This window comes from Eptesicus fuscus, chromosome 4 (assembly GCF_027574615.1).
Source record: "Eptesicus fuscus isolate TK198812 chromosome 4, DD_ASM_mEF_20220401, whole genome shotgun sequence".
In the NCBI taxonomy this organism is placed as follows: domain Eukaryota; kingdom Metazoa; phylum Chordata; class Mammalia; order Chiroptera; family Vespertilionidae; genus Eptesicus; species Eptesicus fuscus.
In genome coordinates, this window is record NC_072476.1 from 74,990,352 (window position 1) to 75,006,412 (window position 16,061).

Consider the following 16,061-nt stretch of genomic DNA (forward strand, 5'->3'; position numbering starts at 1 on the left):
AGTTTTTAAAGATCACTATCTAGCAGAATTTAAATGAAGCTAGAGAAAAAATGAACCTACAGAAAACTAGGATAACATGCATTACACTTAATATTTATAATCTCCAAATTATACTACTGAATGACTATGTCATTTAATAAAGCCAAAAAATAAGTTTTACATACTTTGACTATATTCAGTAATTCAGCAAGCTCAATTATATTTTCAATCAAGTCAATAAATAAGTACATTATATATTTTACATTTATGAGCTATTATAGCCTCAATGAAATCTAATATTCTGAAAAACTTTGCCTAAATCAGCATTAAAAAAGAGTTCTCCAAAGAAATTAACTCACCCAAGTTGTGAATAATTGCTTGCAGATTTTGCTAGTTTTGTCATTGACCTGAAGTACACCTCTTCTATTGTGGCTCTGTTAAATAAAATTTCCATATTATAATATTTCCTTTAATTATCAAACACATAGCAAAATTATCAAAATACTATTAAAACTGAAGAAACAAAAAGATAATTCCAAGTATATGCTAAAGATAAGTATGTGGTCATGAATTTCTGGCCCTTTGTGCACATCTACTTAAAGAACTAATCTGAAAAGATGGCGACCGGCAGGAAGGTAGGGAGAGAGAGAGTGTGAGTGAGGAACCCATAGAGGAGAGTGTAGACGTGTGTGTGTGTGTGTATGAGCTAGGATCAGTTAGATTCTGCACGTCTTCCAAGGGGCTGCCTAACCGGGCAGTCCTAGACAGCGGAGCCCCGCGCACAAAGCAGACACTTCTCGGCGGCTGGTGCTGACGCGGAGACCACGCTATCTTGAGAAACAGAGCTGCCTGAGACTCGGATCCTGGCTTCTGACACAAACCAGGACCCTGCAGCCACTGGGGACAGAGAACTGCTATCACAGTTTCAGACCAACAAACAAGAATCCAGACTTCCCGGCAGAATTCCATGAGTCAAAGAGCCTATCCCCCTTCCCGCAGGCGCGCAGACAGCGCCATACTAACTGAAAGACCCGCCCCTTGCCCAAGCTGCAGAGCTTTGCGCAGGGACTCGCTCCCCCTCAGGGAATTTGGCGCACGCGGGACAGAAGCAGCTCCCTGTTGGGGAAATCTGTCAGTGTGCACAGAGGGGCCCCCTTCGGAGAATTTGGGGGAATTTGGCTTACGGGTCACAGCTCCCCCTTCGGGGAATCTTAGTGCTTGCACGGAGGGGCTTCCCCTTTGGGGAATTTGGCGCGCAGGACAGACTCCGCCCCCCTTCCGGGACTCCGGTAGAGCGAACTAGCCAGCTCACCTTCAGGAAATTAAGAGTGTACGACCTAGCCGGTTTGGCTCAGTAGAGAGAGCACACACAGGACGCAGCTCCACTTCAGGGAATTTGGCACGCCGGACACAGCTGCCTGGGATCCCTGACTCACAACGCATTCACATTAAGAGCCAGCGACCCCAATTGTTGGTGCATGCACACACAGGGACCCTGATTCTCAACGAGAAACCGCACAAGGCAACAGAGACTCTGACAATCGAGTCTTGGTGCAGACACAGGGAAACTCTGACTCCTGGCACATGCTAAGGATCTCATTTTCGGCACATACCAACAGTGTGGTGCAGACAGGGCCCCTGATTCTAAGTGTGCACACGAGACCACACAGAACACTGGGGACACTGACCCTGGGCAAGCCTGGTTCCCACCAACCAAGACAGCCACACATCCTAGTGTCAGAGCACTTCAGTGAAACTCGGGTGGAGCGAAGTCCCCACAGCACACGGCCCAGGACCATGCAAACGGAAGCTTGAGCTTTCTGGTGATAGCCAGAATGGGGAAACGAAATAACTCACAGAGGAAAGAAAATGTGGAGTCGCCAAGAAAGGAAATCAGTGAAACTGAAGCTTGCAACATGACCGAAAAGGAGTTTAGAGTAATGGTCGTGGAATTTATACATCGGATGGATGAGAAAATAAACAACTTATGCAAGAATCAGGAAGAAATGAAAAGTGATATAGCTACAATCAAAAACACCAATGAAAGTTTCAACAGTAGACTACAAGAAGCAGAGGACCGAATTAGTGAGTTAGAAGATCAGGTACAGAAACAAGCTCAATCTGAACAGCAATTGGAGAAAAAAATTAAAAAGCAGGAGGAAAGCCTAAGGGAACTTCGGGACAACATGAAACGAAGTAACATGCGTATAACAGGGCTGCCAGAAGGACAAGAAGAGCAGCAGGGATTAGAAAATCTATTTGAAGAAATAATGACAGAAAACTTCCCGGATATGGGAAAGATAAAAGTTACGTAAGTACAGAGAGTCCCAAGCAGGATCAACCCCAAAAGACCCACACCAAGACATGTCATAATTTCAATGGCAAATATAAATGATAAAGAGAGAATCTTAAAGGCGGCAAGAGAGAGACAGAGTTACCTACAAAGGAACACCCATCAGATTGTCAAATGATTACTCAACAGAAACACAACAAGCTAGAAGTGAATGTAAGGAGGTATACAAAGTGTTGCAAAGCAAAGGACTGAATCCAAGAATACTATATCCAGCAAGACTATCAATCAAAATTGAAGGGGAAATCAGGAGCTTTGCAGACAAAAAAAGGCTCAAGGAGTTTATCAACACCAAACCAGCAATGCAAGAATTGCTAAAGGGAATACTGTAAAAAGAAGAAATAAACAGGTAAGAAGGAATACAGACACAAAAATAGATATGACTACAAACAAATACCTTTCAGTAATAACTTTAAATGTAAACGGACTAAATGCTCCAATCAAAAGATATCGAGTAGCTGAATGGATAAAAAAACACGACCCATATATATGCTGTCTACAAGAGACCCACCTCAGAACAAGAGACTCACACAGATTGAAAGTGAAGGGATGGAAAAATATCTTTCAGGCAAATGGAAATGAAAAAAAAGCTGGGGTAGCAATACTTATATCTGACAAAATAGACCTCAAAGTAAATGCCATAACAAGAGATAAAGAAGGCCACTTCATAATACTAAAGGGAGAAATCCAACAAGAAGAAATAATTCTGGTAAACATATACGCTCCCAATATAGGAGCACCCAAATACATAAAAAAACTCCTTGAGGATTTCAAGGGAGAGATTAATAGCAATACAATCATAGTAGGAGACGTTAATACCCCACTATCACCACTGGACAAATCTTCTAAACAAAAAATCAGCAAAGAAACAGCAATCCTAAATGAATCACTAGACCAGATGGAATTAATTGACATCTTCAGAACATTTCACCCCAAAGCCACAGAATATACATTCTTCTCAAGTGCACATGGGTCATTTTCAAAGATAGACCATATGCTGTGTCACAGGCAAAGTCTCTTCAAATTCAAGAAGATAGAAATTATATCAAGGGTCTTCTCAGATCACAGTGGCATAAAACTGGAAATCAACTACAATAAATACAATCCAAAGAAATCAAACACATGGAGACTAAACAGCATGCTATTAAACAAGGACTGGGTCACCAGAGAGATCAAGGAAGAAATAAAAAACATCATGGCAACAAATGACAATGAAAACACAACAATCCAAAATCTATGGGACACAGCGAAAGCAGTCTTGAGAGGGAAGTTCATAGCTCTACCAGCCTATTGCAAAAAACAAGAAACAATGGTAATAAATTACTTAACCCTACAACTCAAAGAGCTAGAAAAAGAGCAGCAAGAAAAGCGCAGTGTAACCAGAAGGAAGGAAATAACAAAGATCAGAGCGGAGATAAATGACATAGAGACCAAAGAAACAATACAAAAGATCAACAAAACCAAGAGCTGGTTCTTTGAAAGGATAAACAAGATTGATGGACCTTGCCGAAACCGGTTTGGCTCAGTGGATAGAGCGTCGGTCTGTGGACTGGAAAGTCCCGGGTTCGATTCCGGTCAAGGGCATGTACAATGGTTGCGGGCACATCCCCCGGTGGGGGGTGTGCAGGAGGCAGCTGGTCGATGTCTCTCTCTCTCATCGATGTTTCTAGCTCTCTATCCCTCTCTCTTCCTCTCTGTGAAAAATCAATAAAATATATTTAAAAAAAAAAAAGATTGATGGTCCTCTAGCCAGGCTCACCAAGAAGCAAAAAGAGAGGACCCAAATAAACAAAATCAGAAATGAAAGAGGTGAAATAACAACAGACCCCGCTGAGATACAAAGGATTGTTACAAAATACTACGAACAACTCTATTCCAACAAACTGGACAACCTGGAGGAAATGGACATATTCCTAGAAAAATATAACCTTCCAAAAATCAATCAAGAAGAATCTAAAGAGCTCAATAGGCCAATAACTATGGACGAAATTGAAGCAGTCATCAAAAAGCTTCCGGCAAACAAAAGCCCGGGGCCTGATGGCTTCACAGGAGAGTTTTACCAAACATTCAAGGAAGAACTAAAACCTATCCTCCTCAGACTATTCCAAAAAATTCAAGAGGAAGGAACACTTCCAAGCTCCTTCTATGAAGCCAGCATCACCCTAATACCAAAACCAGATAAAGACAACACAATGAAAGAGAATTATAGACCAATATCCCTCATGAACATAGATGCCAAAATCCTCAACAAAATTCTAGCAAATCGGCTCCAGCAGTACATCAGAAAGATCATACACCATGACCAAGTAGGATTTATCCCAGGAATGCAAGGATGGTACAATATCCGCAAATCAATAAACGTGATACATCACATAAACAAATTGAGAGATAAAAATCACATAGTCATATCAATTGATGCAGAAAAAGCATTTGACAAAATCCAACACCCTTTCTTGATAAAAACTCTCAATAAGGTGGGAATAGAAGGCTCATATCTCAACATAATAAAAGCTATATATGATAAACCCACAGCAAACATCATACTCAATGGACAAAAACTAAAAACATTTCCCCTAAGAACAGGAACAAGACAGGGATGTCCACTCTCACCACTCCTGTTTGACATAGTACTGGAAGTATTAGCCATTGCAATTAGACAAGAAGAAGAAATAAAAGGCATCCAAATTGGAAAAGAACAAGTAAAGCTGTCTTTATTTGCAGACGACATGATATTGTACATAAAAAATCCGAAAGACTCTGTCAAAAAACTAATAGACTTAATAAATGAATTCGGCAATGTAGCAGGATACAAAATTAACGCCAAGAAATCTATGGCCTTTCTATACACAAATAGTGAACTTACAGACAGAGAGACTAAAAAGGCAATCCCATTTACCATCGCACCAAAAAAATTACAATACCTAGGAATAAACTTAACTAAGGAGGTAAAAAACCTATACACGGAAAACTACAGGACTCTGAAAAAAGAGATAGAGTAAGACGTAAACAGATGGAAGAACATACCATGTTCATGGATTGGTAGAATCATCATCATTAAAATGTCCATACTACCCAAAGCAATCTATAGATTCAATGCACTCCCCATTAAAATACCAATGGCATATTTCACAGACCTTGAAAGAACTCTCCAAAAATTCATCTGGAATAAAAAAAGACCCCGAATAGCCACAGCAATTCTGAGAAAGAAGAATAAAGTAGGAGGGATCTCAATACCAGATTTCAAGCTGTATTACAAAGTCACTGTTCTCAAAACAGCCTGGTACTGGCACAAGAACAGACATATAGATCAATGGAACAGAATAGAGAATCCAGATATTGACCCAAACCACTATGCTCAATTAATATTTGACAAAGGAGGCATGAACATACAATGGAGTCAAGACAGTCTCTTCAATAAATGGTGTTGGGAAAATTGGACAGATACATGCAAAAAAATGAAGCTTGATCACCAACTTACGCCATACACAAAAATAAACTCAAAATGGATACAGGACTTAAACATAAGACGGGAAACCATAAAAATACTAGAGCAATCCACAGGCAGCAAAATCTCAGACATATGCCAAAAGAAATTCTTCACTGACACTGCCCCTAGGGCAATGGAAGCTAAAGAGAAAATTAACAAATGGGACTACATCAAAATAAAAAGCTTTTTCACAGCAAAAGAAACCATCAACAAAACAACAAGAAGGCCTACTGCATAGGAGAACATATTTGCAAATGGCATCACTGATAAAGGTTTAATCTCCAACATCTACAGGCAGCTTATACAACTTAATAAAAGGAAGATAAATGATCCAATAAAAAAATGGGCAACAGACCTAAATAGAATCTTTTCAAAAGAAGACAGAAGGAAGGCCAAGAGACACATGAAAACATGCTCAACGTCATTAATTATCCGAGAGATGCAAATCAAAACAACAATGCGGTACCATCTCACACCTGTCAGAATGGCTATCATCAACAAATCAACAAACGACAAGTGTTGGCGAAGATGCGGAGAAAAAGGAACCCTCGTGCCCTGCTGGTGGGAATGCAGACTGGTGCAGCCACTGTGGAGAACAGTATGGAGTTTCCTCAAAAAACTGAAAATGGAACTCCCATTTGACCCAGTAATCCCACTCCTGGGAATATATCCGAAGAAACTAGAAACACCAATCAAAAAGGATATATGCACCCCTATGTTCATAGCAGCACAATTCACCATAGCTAAGATTTGGAAACAGCCTAGGTGCCCACCAGCAGATGACTGGATCAGAAAACTGTGGTACATCTACACAATGGAATACTATGCTGCCATAAAAAAGAAGGAATTCTCATCATTTGCAGCAACCTGGATGGAATTGGAGAACATTATGTTAAGTGAAATAAGCCAGTCAATGAAAGAAAAATACCACATGATCTCACTCATTTATGGATAATAAAAAACATTATAAACTTGAACAAAAAGATAGATACAGAGACAATAAAGCATCAAACAGACTGTCAATTTACAGGGGGAAAGTTAGGGAGAGGTAGGGGAGATAAGAGATCAATCAAAGGACTTGTATGCATGCATATAAGCATAACCAACGGATGCAAAACTCTGGGGGGTGAGGGCATATATGGGAGTGGGGTGGGGGGTGGCAATGGTAAGATATGTACACATATAATACCTTAATAAAAAAAATTGAAAAAAAAAAAAAAGAACTAATCTGGTATAAAATAAAATAATTTAGATCACCAGCAAAACTTACATGAAGTCACCACTCTTTTTACCTTTAGTACCAATGGTTATTTAAACTAGAAATGCAAGAGTGCTGCTTCTTGTATTTTTCTCTCTCTCTGTAAACTGATTCAGTATGAAAGTCATTTATTTTTAACTAGAGGCCCGGTGCACGAATTCATGCACGGGTGGGGTCCAGCTGGCCCACCCCGATCATTGGCCAGCCTGCCCAGCCCCCAATCGGGGTGTGGGGGGCAATTGGGGGCGGAGCTGGCCAGGGGGAGGGGCCGCGGGTGGTTGGCCAGCGGGCCCTGCCCGCTAGTCAAACTCCCAGTCGAACTCCTAGTTGAGGGGACAATTTGCATATTAGCCTTTTATTATATAGGATATCTACTTAGTGTACTTAATATAGTTTATTTCCAACATTGTGATTTCATTATTATACACATTTACTAGAACAAGAGATTAATAACAGTCTTTTGCACAATACTAAATATTAATTATTAGCATGTCTGAAATCCTGAACTTCAAGGTTTAATCTGTTTTGTGATTAGATCTAAAACACAAACAAGTATTTCCTACTGCAATACCTTCTTATATAACTACTATTCAGCTTATAGGATTTTAGGCTTTAAAAAAAAGATCAGCCCTAGCTGGTTTGGCTCAGTGGATAGAACGTTGGCCTGAGGACTAAAGGGTCGCAGGTTTCATTCTGGTCACGGGAACATGCACGGGTTGCGGGCTTGATCCCTGGTGTGGGGCCTGCAGGAGGCAGCTGATCAGTGATTCTTTCTCATCATTGATGTTTCTCTCTCTCCCTCTCCCGTGCTCTCTGAAATCAATAAAAATATATATTTTTTAAAAAGATCAACCAAAGCCATTAAGCATGAGGTAAAAAATTTTTTCCCATAGACACATAACCTACATATACAACATATGAGACAGTATTTGTTGTATATATTGGCCTTCTTCACACTACAAAACTTAAGTCCCATCTTACCTCTGTAATTACCCTGTCCCTTCTCAATCTGTGCTACCCTTAATAGTGGAACAGCCTATAACCACCACTGCCCTTCCATTTACTTTGATAGGTTGAACTAACTTCCTGCTTTTAATGTCCAAATCCAGAACTCCACACTGCTCTTGCATCAAATCATGTTTAATATCTAAATGCTTCAAGCATAACTCTACTTAAAATATCCTGAATACCTCATACTCAGATTATCCAAACTAAGCTTATCTCCAAACTCTTCCCTTACCCCACACCCCTAACAGGCCAACAAAAAGGAACTATTCACAGTATCTGCCTCTCACTGCTGGCACTGTGACTTTTTTCTGCTCCTTCAATTTTTTGTCCTTTTAATAAACTATATTACAAAGGTAGTACTTTAATCATCTAAAAAGTTAATACATAAAAAAAATTAATCTTAATGGATAAGTTTTAACATCAAGAAATAAGAAGTGGTTCAATTTCCAGAAATAGTGAATTGATACAAAAACCTCCCAGTAAGGAAAACTAGAGGAAGAGGTGTGTGACTAAAAGGCATCCGAGAACTAAAGAGACAGTTAAGAATCAGTAGGCCAAGATCCAAGTGAAGAATAACCTGAGAATTGAGTCCGATATGTAGGGCAGCTTTTCCCTTGGGGGCATCTAGAAGAGGCCGCTAAGACTAAGAAGTGGAACAGCGCTTTTCACAGCCTCACAGGGCAAGGGAGACAAAACTATAGATTGAGACCAGTCAAGGGGAATTATGGGAAATCCCAAATCCTTAAAATTGGGACTTCAAGAGTAAGGATGAACCATAAATAAATAAACAAAACCTCAAAGGGACTGCAACCCATATCTTTTCAAATCTTGATACTGGATCCTACATGATGCTTATACACATTCATAAAACCACAGGCACATCCTATATAATATCCTATATAATAAAGAGCTAATATGCTAATTAGACCGAACAGCAGAACAACCATCCGGACGACCTTCCAAACAACCTTCCGGACGAAGCCAGGCCTGCGAGGGCCAGCCAAGGTTGCAAGGGGCTGTGAGGGCCAGCCAAGGCAGCCGGGACTGCAAAGTCCGAGCCCCTTGCACGAATTTTGTGCATCAGGCCTCTAGTAGGAGACAAGACATGATTAACAAAACCCAACAGGAACAAACTGGCAATGTTCTAAAAGCTGAGATTTAAAAAAATTAGACCTTATGAATTTATGTATTATGTTTAAGGAGACAGTAGATTAAATCAAAAATTTCCAAAAAGAACTAGAAATCATTTTTTTTAAAAGTGGAGGAAACCAGCTCTGTCTGCCATCTAAAGATACAGAGAGAAGGTAGTGATCTGCAAGCTGGGAAGAGAGCTCCCATCAGATACCAAACCCTGTTATAACATAGACTTTGGACATTCCAGACTCCAGAACTGTGAGAAAATAAATTTCTGCTGTTTAAAAAAAAAAAAGTGGAGGAAACCATAGCAAATTTGAACAAGATATAAATTCCGTATCTGAAAAAAGTTATGTCAACAGCAAATTCAATATACGGTAGGGAGAATTAGTAAACTAAAAGAGAGGTGAGAATAATCTCCTGGAATAAAGTTAAAAGAGACAAAAGAATGTAAAAATAAAGGAAAAGGACACAGCAAAAGTCTAACATGTGTAAAAAGGGAACAGATGTGTCAGAAGAAATGTCTCTAGAGATAAAAATGTGGAGTATTTTCCAAAACTGACAAGATATATCAAACCATAGATCCATGTAGCTAGCCCAACAAACCTTGAGAGGATAAATAAAACAATATCTGCACCTATTCACACCCTAGTAAAACTGCAGAAAATCAATGACAAAAATGTAAACCACAAAACTATAAAACTCTCAGAGGATAACACAGGAGAAAACCTATCTGACCTTGGATATAGTGATGTCTTTTTAGATACAACACCAAAGACATGACCTGTGAAAGAAATCATTATTAAGGTGGACTTCATTAAAATGTAAACTTCTACTCTGAGAAAGATAACGTCAAGAAAATGAGAAGAGCCCTGGCTGGTTTGGCTCAGTGGATATAGAGCATTGGAAAATTCTTTATCTACTAGAATATACATATGCATACTCTATGACCTGGCAATTCTACTGCAGGGCATATAACTAATATAAATATACTAGAGGCCTGGTGCACGAAATTCGTGCATGGGGTGTGTGTGTGTGTGTGTGTGTGTGTGTGTGTGTGTGTCCGTCCCTCAGCCCAGCCTGAACGCTCTCTAATCTGGGACCCCTCGAGGGATGTTCAACTGCCCGTTTAAGCCTGATCCTGGTGGGATTGGACCTAAACGGGCAGTCAAACATCCCTCTCACAATCCAGGACTGCTGGCTCCCAAACGCTCGCCTGCCAGCCTGCCTGACTGCCCCTAACCACTTCTGGCTGCCAGCCTGATCACCCCCTAACCACTCCCCTGCCAGCCTAATCAACGCCTAACTGCTCCCCTGCTGACCCAATTGCCCCTAACTGCCCTCCCCTGCAGGCCTGGTCACCCCCAACTGTCCTCCCTGCTGGCCCAGTCACCCCTAACTGCCCTCCCTTGCCAGCCTGGTCACCCCCTACTGCCCTCCCCTGCAGGCCTGGTCACCCCTAACTGCCCTCCCCTGCAGGCCTGGTCCCTCCGAACTGCCCTCCCCTGAAGGCCTGATCACCCACAACTGCCCTCCCCTGTTGGCCTGGTCCCTCCCAACTGCCCTCCCCTGCAGGCCTGATCGCCCACAACTGCCCTCCCCTTGGTGGCCATCTTGTGTCCACATGGGGGCAGCCATCTTTGACCACATGGGGGCGGCCATCTTGTGTGTTGGAGTGATGGTCAATTTGCATATTACCTCTTTATTATATAGGATATGTGTATATGTACACCAAGACATATGTGCAAGAACATTCAAAGCACCCTAGCTGGTTTGGCTCAGTGAATAGAGCGTTGGCCTGCGAACTGAAGGGTCCCGGGTTCGATTCCAGCCAAGAGCACATGCCCAGGTTGTGGGCTCAATCCCCAGTGGAGGGCGTGCAGAAGGCAGCCTATCAATGATTCTCTCTCATCACTGATGTTTCTATCTCTCTCTCCTCTCTAAAATCAATAAATATACATATATATTTTTTAAAAGAATATTCAAAGCAATATTATCTACAAGAGCAAAAAACTTAAAACAATCCAAATTTCTGTAAACAGTGGCAATTACATTTTGACATATTTATACAATTTGCTATTAAACAGTATTGTAAATGAATTAAACTAAACTCAATACAAATGAATCTCACAAACACTGCTGAGTAACAGGACTCAGACAAAAAATACCTATATATGATTAAATTGATATACTTAACACAAAGTTCAAAAAATAGGTACAACTTCCTTGACAGATGAATGAACAAATTGTGGTATTTCCATACATGGAATACTATTCAACAGCAAAAAAGAATGAATTATTAACACACATGTAACAACATGGATGAATCTCAAGATAATTTTTTTCTTTTTCTTTTTCTTTTTTTGTTAATCCTCACCTGAGGATACTTTTTCATTGATTTTGAGAGAATGGAAGGGAGAGAGAGAGACAGAAAGAGAGAAGCATCTATGTGAGAGAGAGAGATGTATTGGTTGCCTCTCACACAGGCTCTGGCCAGTCCTGTACTTTCTTTCTCATTAACTCTTTCAAGAACTATGAGTATCTAGATGTGCATCTGAAGTACGTGCCCTTGACTGGAATAAAACCCGGACCAGGTCTGTGGGCCAATGCTCTCTTCACTGAACTGAAAAGGGTAGGGCTCAAAATAATTATACCGAGTCAAAGTACCAGACAACAGAATATATTTTGCATGATGCAATTTATACTGATAATAGAAACTAACCTAAATGTCAGAAGCAAATGTGGGGTTAAAAAAAAAAAAGGAAATGAGTGGTTGCTTAGGGATGGTGGGAAGGGACAGGAGGGAGGGATTACAAAGAGGATGATGAATATGTTCACTGTCATGATTATGGTAACTTCATGAGTGTATGAATATGTCAAAATGTATCAAATTATATACTTTAACTATATACAGTATACTGTATGTCAGTTATACTTCAATAAAGCTACTTAAAGAAAGAAAGGAGGAAGAAAAAAGTCTGAATGGCTGACTTAGGAAGTTATTTAACCTTTACTGGGCCCCCAGTAAAATGGGGGCTGGTTAAATAAATTATCAGTTCTGGTCTTTTTAAAATATATTTTTATTGCTTTAGAGAAAAAAGGGGGTTGGGGAGAGAAGGAGGAAGGGAGGGAGGGAGAGGAAGAGGGAGGGGAGGGGGAAGGAGAGAGAAATATCAATGTGAGAGAGAAATATCGGTTGCCTCCCATACCCACCCCGAGGATAGGGAATAAATCCGCAACCTGGGTATGTACCCTAACCAGGAATCATACTGTTACAGAAGACCGGAGAAAAAACAAGCAACACTTAGAGAGATGGAGTTCCACTTTATTATTATTATGCTGGCGGGCTCAGAGAAAAATGTTTTTCAAATTCTGAGCAAAAACATGGAGGAAGCTTTCCCTATTTATATCTTTCCACCCCCTTTGTCTCCCAAATAAGGGTTTTTTCAGACCTTATGTCAGATGACTAGCCTACAAGGTCAGACAGCCAAGTTTATCTACCCTATTATTCAAGCAGCTAGAAAGCAAAGTTAATTTACAAAGTAAGTGGCCGTCTAAAAATAACAGAGTTGACTCAAAAGGCAAGGGACCATCTAATAGCAGAGAATTTCAAACAGTAGTTTTACAAAAATAGGGGTTAGCCTTCTCAGTACCAGTTACCTTTTTGGTGCACGTGACACACTAAACCAACTGAGCTACACTGGCCAAGACAGCTTATCAGTTTTGATAGTTAAATGAGATAATGTATGCAAAATACTTAGTGCATAATACTTTCTTTCTCATTAACTCTTTCAAGAAATATGAGTATCTAGATGTACCAAGCTCTGTGCTAGGTGCTGGGACACAACAAAATACTATACAAATACTGTTCCCTTTATAGGGGAACAAAAAAAAACAAGTAACAAAAATGAATAATCACAAGCTATATGATGTTGAGAGAGATTATAATAGGTGCTTTTACCTAGTCAAGGACATTAATAAAAGGATTCCTGGAAAAGTGAGCACAATTCTGATCTCTAAAAAATAAGTAGGTATTAACTAAGTGAAAACAGGAATAAGCATGTACAAAGCCTGGACTAGAAGAAGCCTGTCAATAATATGGCCAATGTCTCTGGAGAGGAAAGAGTAGACTGGTATAACCTAAGCTTTGAAAAGCAGTTTCAGGTCAGACTATGCAGGTCTACCTTAAGAGCAACAGGAAGCTGGTTTGAAATGGTTTAAACAGGAGAAGTAACCAACTGATCTGCAGTTTTTAAAAAGTATTCCAATTATAGTGCAGAGAATAAATTGCAGGATAACAAGAATGAATGTAGATAGACCAGTTAGGAGCTATCACTGCAGTTCCGTCAACAATAATGAATTAGATAATAATATCTTGGATTAGGATAGTGAAGTTAAGAGATTCATTCTATCAAAAAATGTTTACTGGGCTTCCGGTCAAGATGACGGGTAGGTAAATGCAGTACTCGCCTCCTCCCACAACCACATCAAAATTAAACTAAACAACAGAAAAACCATCATTCAGAACCACCTGAAATCTGACTGAATGAAAGTCCTACAACTAGGGATTTAGAGACTGGAAGGAGGGGTGGAATGGACCTTGGTTCGAATCTGGGCCTCACCTGGACACCTGCAAGGCCAGCACAAGTAGCAGCTATCTGCATATCACTTTGTTACTCATGTGCGGTGGCCCCGGATAGAAAAAAGGCAGCGGCTGACCTTGGCCTGTACCTCCAAGAAGGCTCCAGAACCAGACCACCCAGTGGACGGCTTCAGACCACATCAAAACATCACCACCCAACCATATCCACACTCAAGGGGCTGATTCAATGAGCACCAGAGCCCCACTGAAGTAAATCCTGCTCTCTGGGGTGGGCACCTGCACAGCTCCAATCATTACAGCTGACCTGCCTGGGGGTAAATCTCTCTCACTGATGTGCCAACAGCAATCCAGGCTCAACTACAAGAGTAAGGTGTGAACAGCCCACATAGGGAGGGGAGTGCACCTCAAGTGCCCAGCTTGGGTGACCAGGGAGGCTTGTCACTGTGCCCTACAGAACATCTACTACATTAGGCCACTCTACCATGCCTGGGAGATGTAGCAACTCTATCTAATACACAGAAGCAAACACAGGGAGGCTGCCAAAATGAGGAGACAAACATGTCCCAAATGAAAGAACAGAACAAAACTCCAGGAAAAAAAACAAAATGGAAACAAGCAATCTCCTAGATCAGTGGCCGGCAAACCGCAGCTCGCGAGCCACATGTGGCTCTTTGGCCCCTTGTGTGTTCTAATGCCACTTCTTCAAAATAGACTCGCCCAGGCCGAAAACCGACTTCCGCGCATGGGCCACGAAGTTTCAATCGCACAGTAATGTGCGCCCGCACGTGGTATTTTGTGGAAGAGCCACACTCAAGGGGCCAAAGAGCCACATGTGGCTTGTGAGCTGCGGTTTGCTGACCACTGTCCTAGATGAAGAGTTCAAAACACTAGTTACAAGGATGCTCAATGAACTTAGTGAGAGCTTCAACAGCATAAAAAGGACTAGTCCGAAATGAAGGATACACTGTCCTGGCCAGTGTGGCTCAGTTAGTTGGAGCATCACCCCATACACCAAAAGGTGGCGGGTTCGATTCCCGGTCAGAGTACATACCCAGGTTGCAGGTTCAACCCCCCAGGTGGGGCACGTGAGTATGGCAACCCATCAATGTCTCTCCTCACATCAATACTTCTTTCTCTCTCCCTTCCTCTAAAAATCATCAAAGAAAAACTATTATTTTTTAAAAATAGAAATGAAGGATACACTAACTGAAATAAAGAATAATTTATAAGGAATCAACATTAGAGTAGATGAAGCTGAGAATCAAATAGTGATTTGTATCGTAAGGAAGCAAAAACACCCAATCAGAACAGTGAAAAATAAAAAAGATAGTGTAGGAAACCTCTGGGACAATTACAAGAGTACCAACATTCACATCATGCAGGTGCCAGAAGGAAAAGAGAGCAAGAAAATGAAAACCTATTTGAAAAAATAATGACAGAAAACTTCCCTAACCTGGTGAAGGAAATAGACATACAAGTCAGGAAGCACAGAGGCTCAAACAAAATGAAACCAGAGGCCCATACCAAGTCACATCATAATTAAAATGCAAAAGGTTAAAGACAAAGAGAATTTTAAAAGCAGCAAGAGAAAAGTAGTTAGTTACCTACAAAGTAGCTCCCATAGACTGTCAGCTGATTTCTCAACACAAATTTTGTAGACCAGAAGGGAGTGGCAAGAAATACTCAAAGTGATGAAAACCAGCATAGCTCAGTGGTTGAGCACTGACCTATGAACCAAAAGGTTCGATTCCCAGTCAGGGCACATGCTCGGGTTGTGGGCTCGATCCCCAGTATGGAGCTTGCAGAAGGCAGTCGATCAATGATTCTCTCTCATCATTGATGTTTCTACCTCTCTCCCCCTCTCCCTTCCTCTCTGAAATCAATAAAAATATATTTTAAAAAAATAAAATAAATGAACAAGCAAAACAGAAACAGACTCATAGATACATAGAACATTTTGATGGCTGCCAGATGGAAGGGGGTTGAGGGAATGGGTTGTTACAGAATAGTCATAGGAATGTATAGTACAGCACATAGAATCCTATATAATAAAGAGGTAATATGCAAATTGACCCTCAGCCCTCACATCACAAGATGGCCGCCCCCACATCGTCACAAGATGGGCACCCCCACGTTGTCACAAGATGGCCAGCAGGGAAGGGCAGTTGGGGGCAACCAGGCCTGCAGGGGAGGGCAGTTGGGGGGGACCAGGCCTACAGGGGAGGGCAGTTGGGGGCGACCA

At 41.1% G+C, this 16,061-nt stretch overlaps 1 protein-coding gene across 1 annotated transcript in view; it reads right to left on the reverse strand.

The window, feature by feature from the left end:
- The window catches only part of FCHO2 (FCH and mu domain containing endocytic adaptor 2), a 136,306-nt gene that overhangs the window by 90,834 nt on the left and 29,411 nt on the right, over window positions 1–16,061 (reverse strand). Inside the window, exon 3 of the mRNA XM_054715177.1 lies at window positions 339–413. Coding sequence (XP_054571152.1) covers window positions 339–413 — 75 coding nt within the window. The remainder of the gene's footprint in view (window positions 1–338; window positions 414–16,061) is intronic.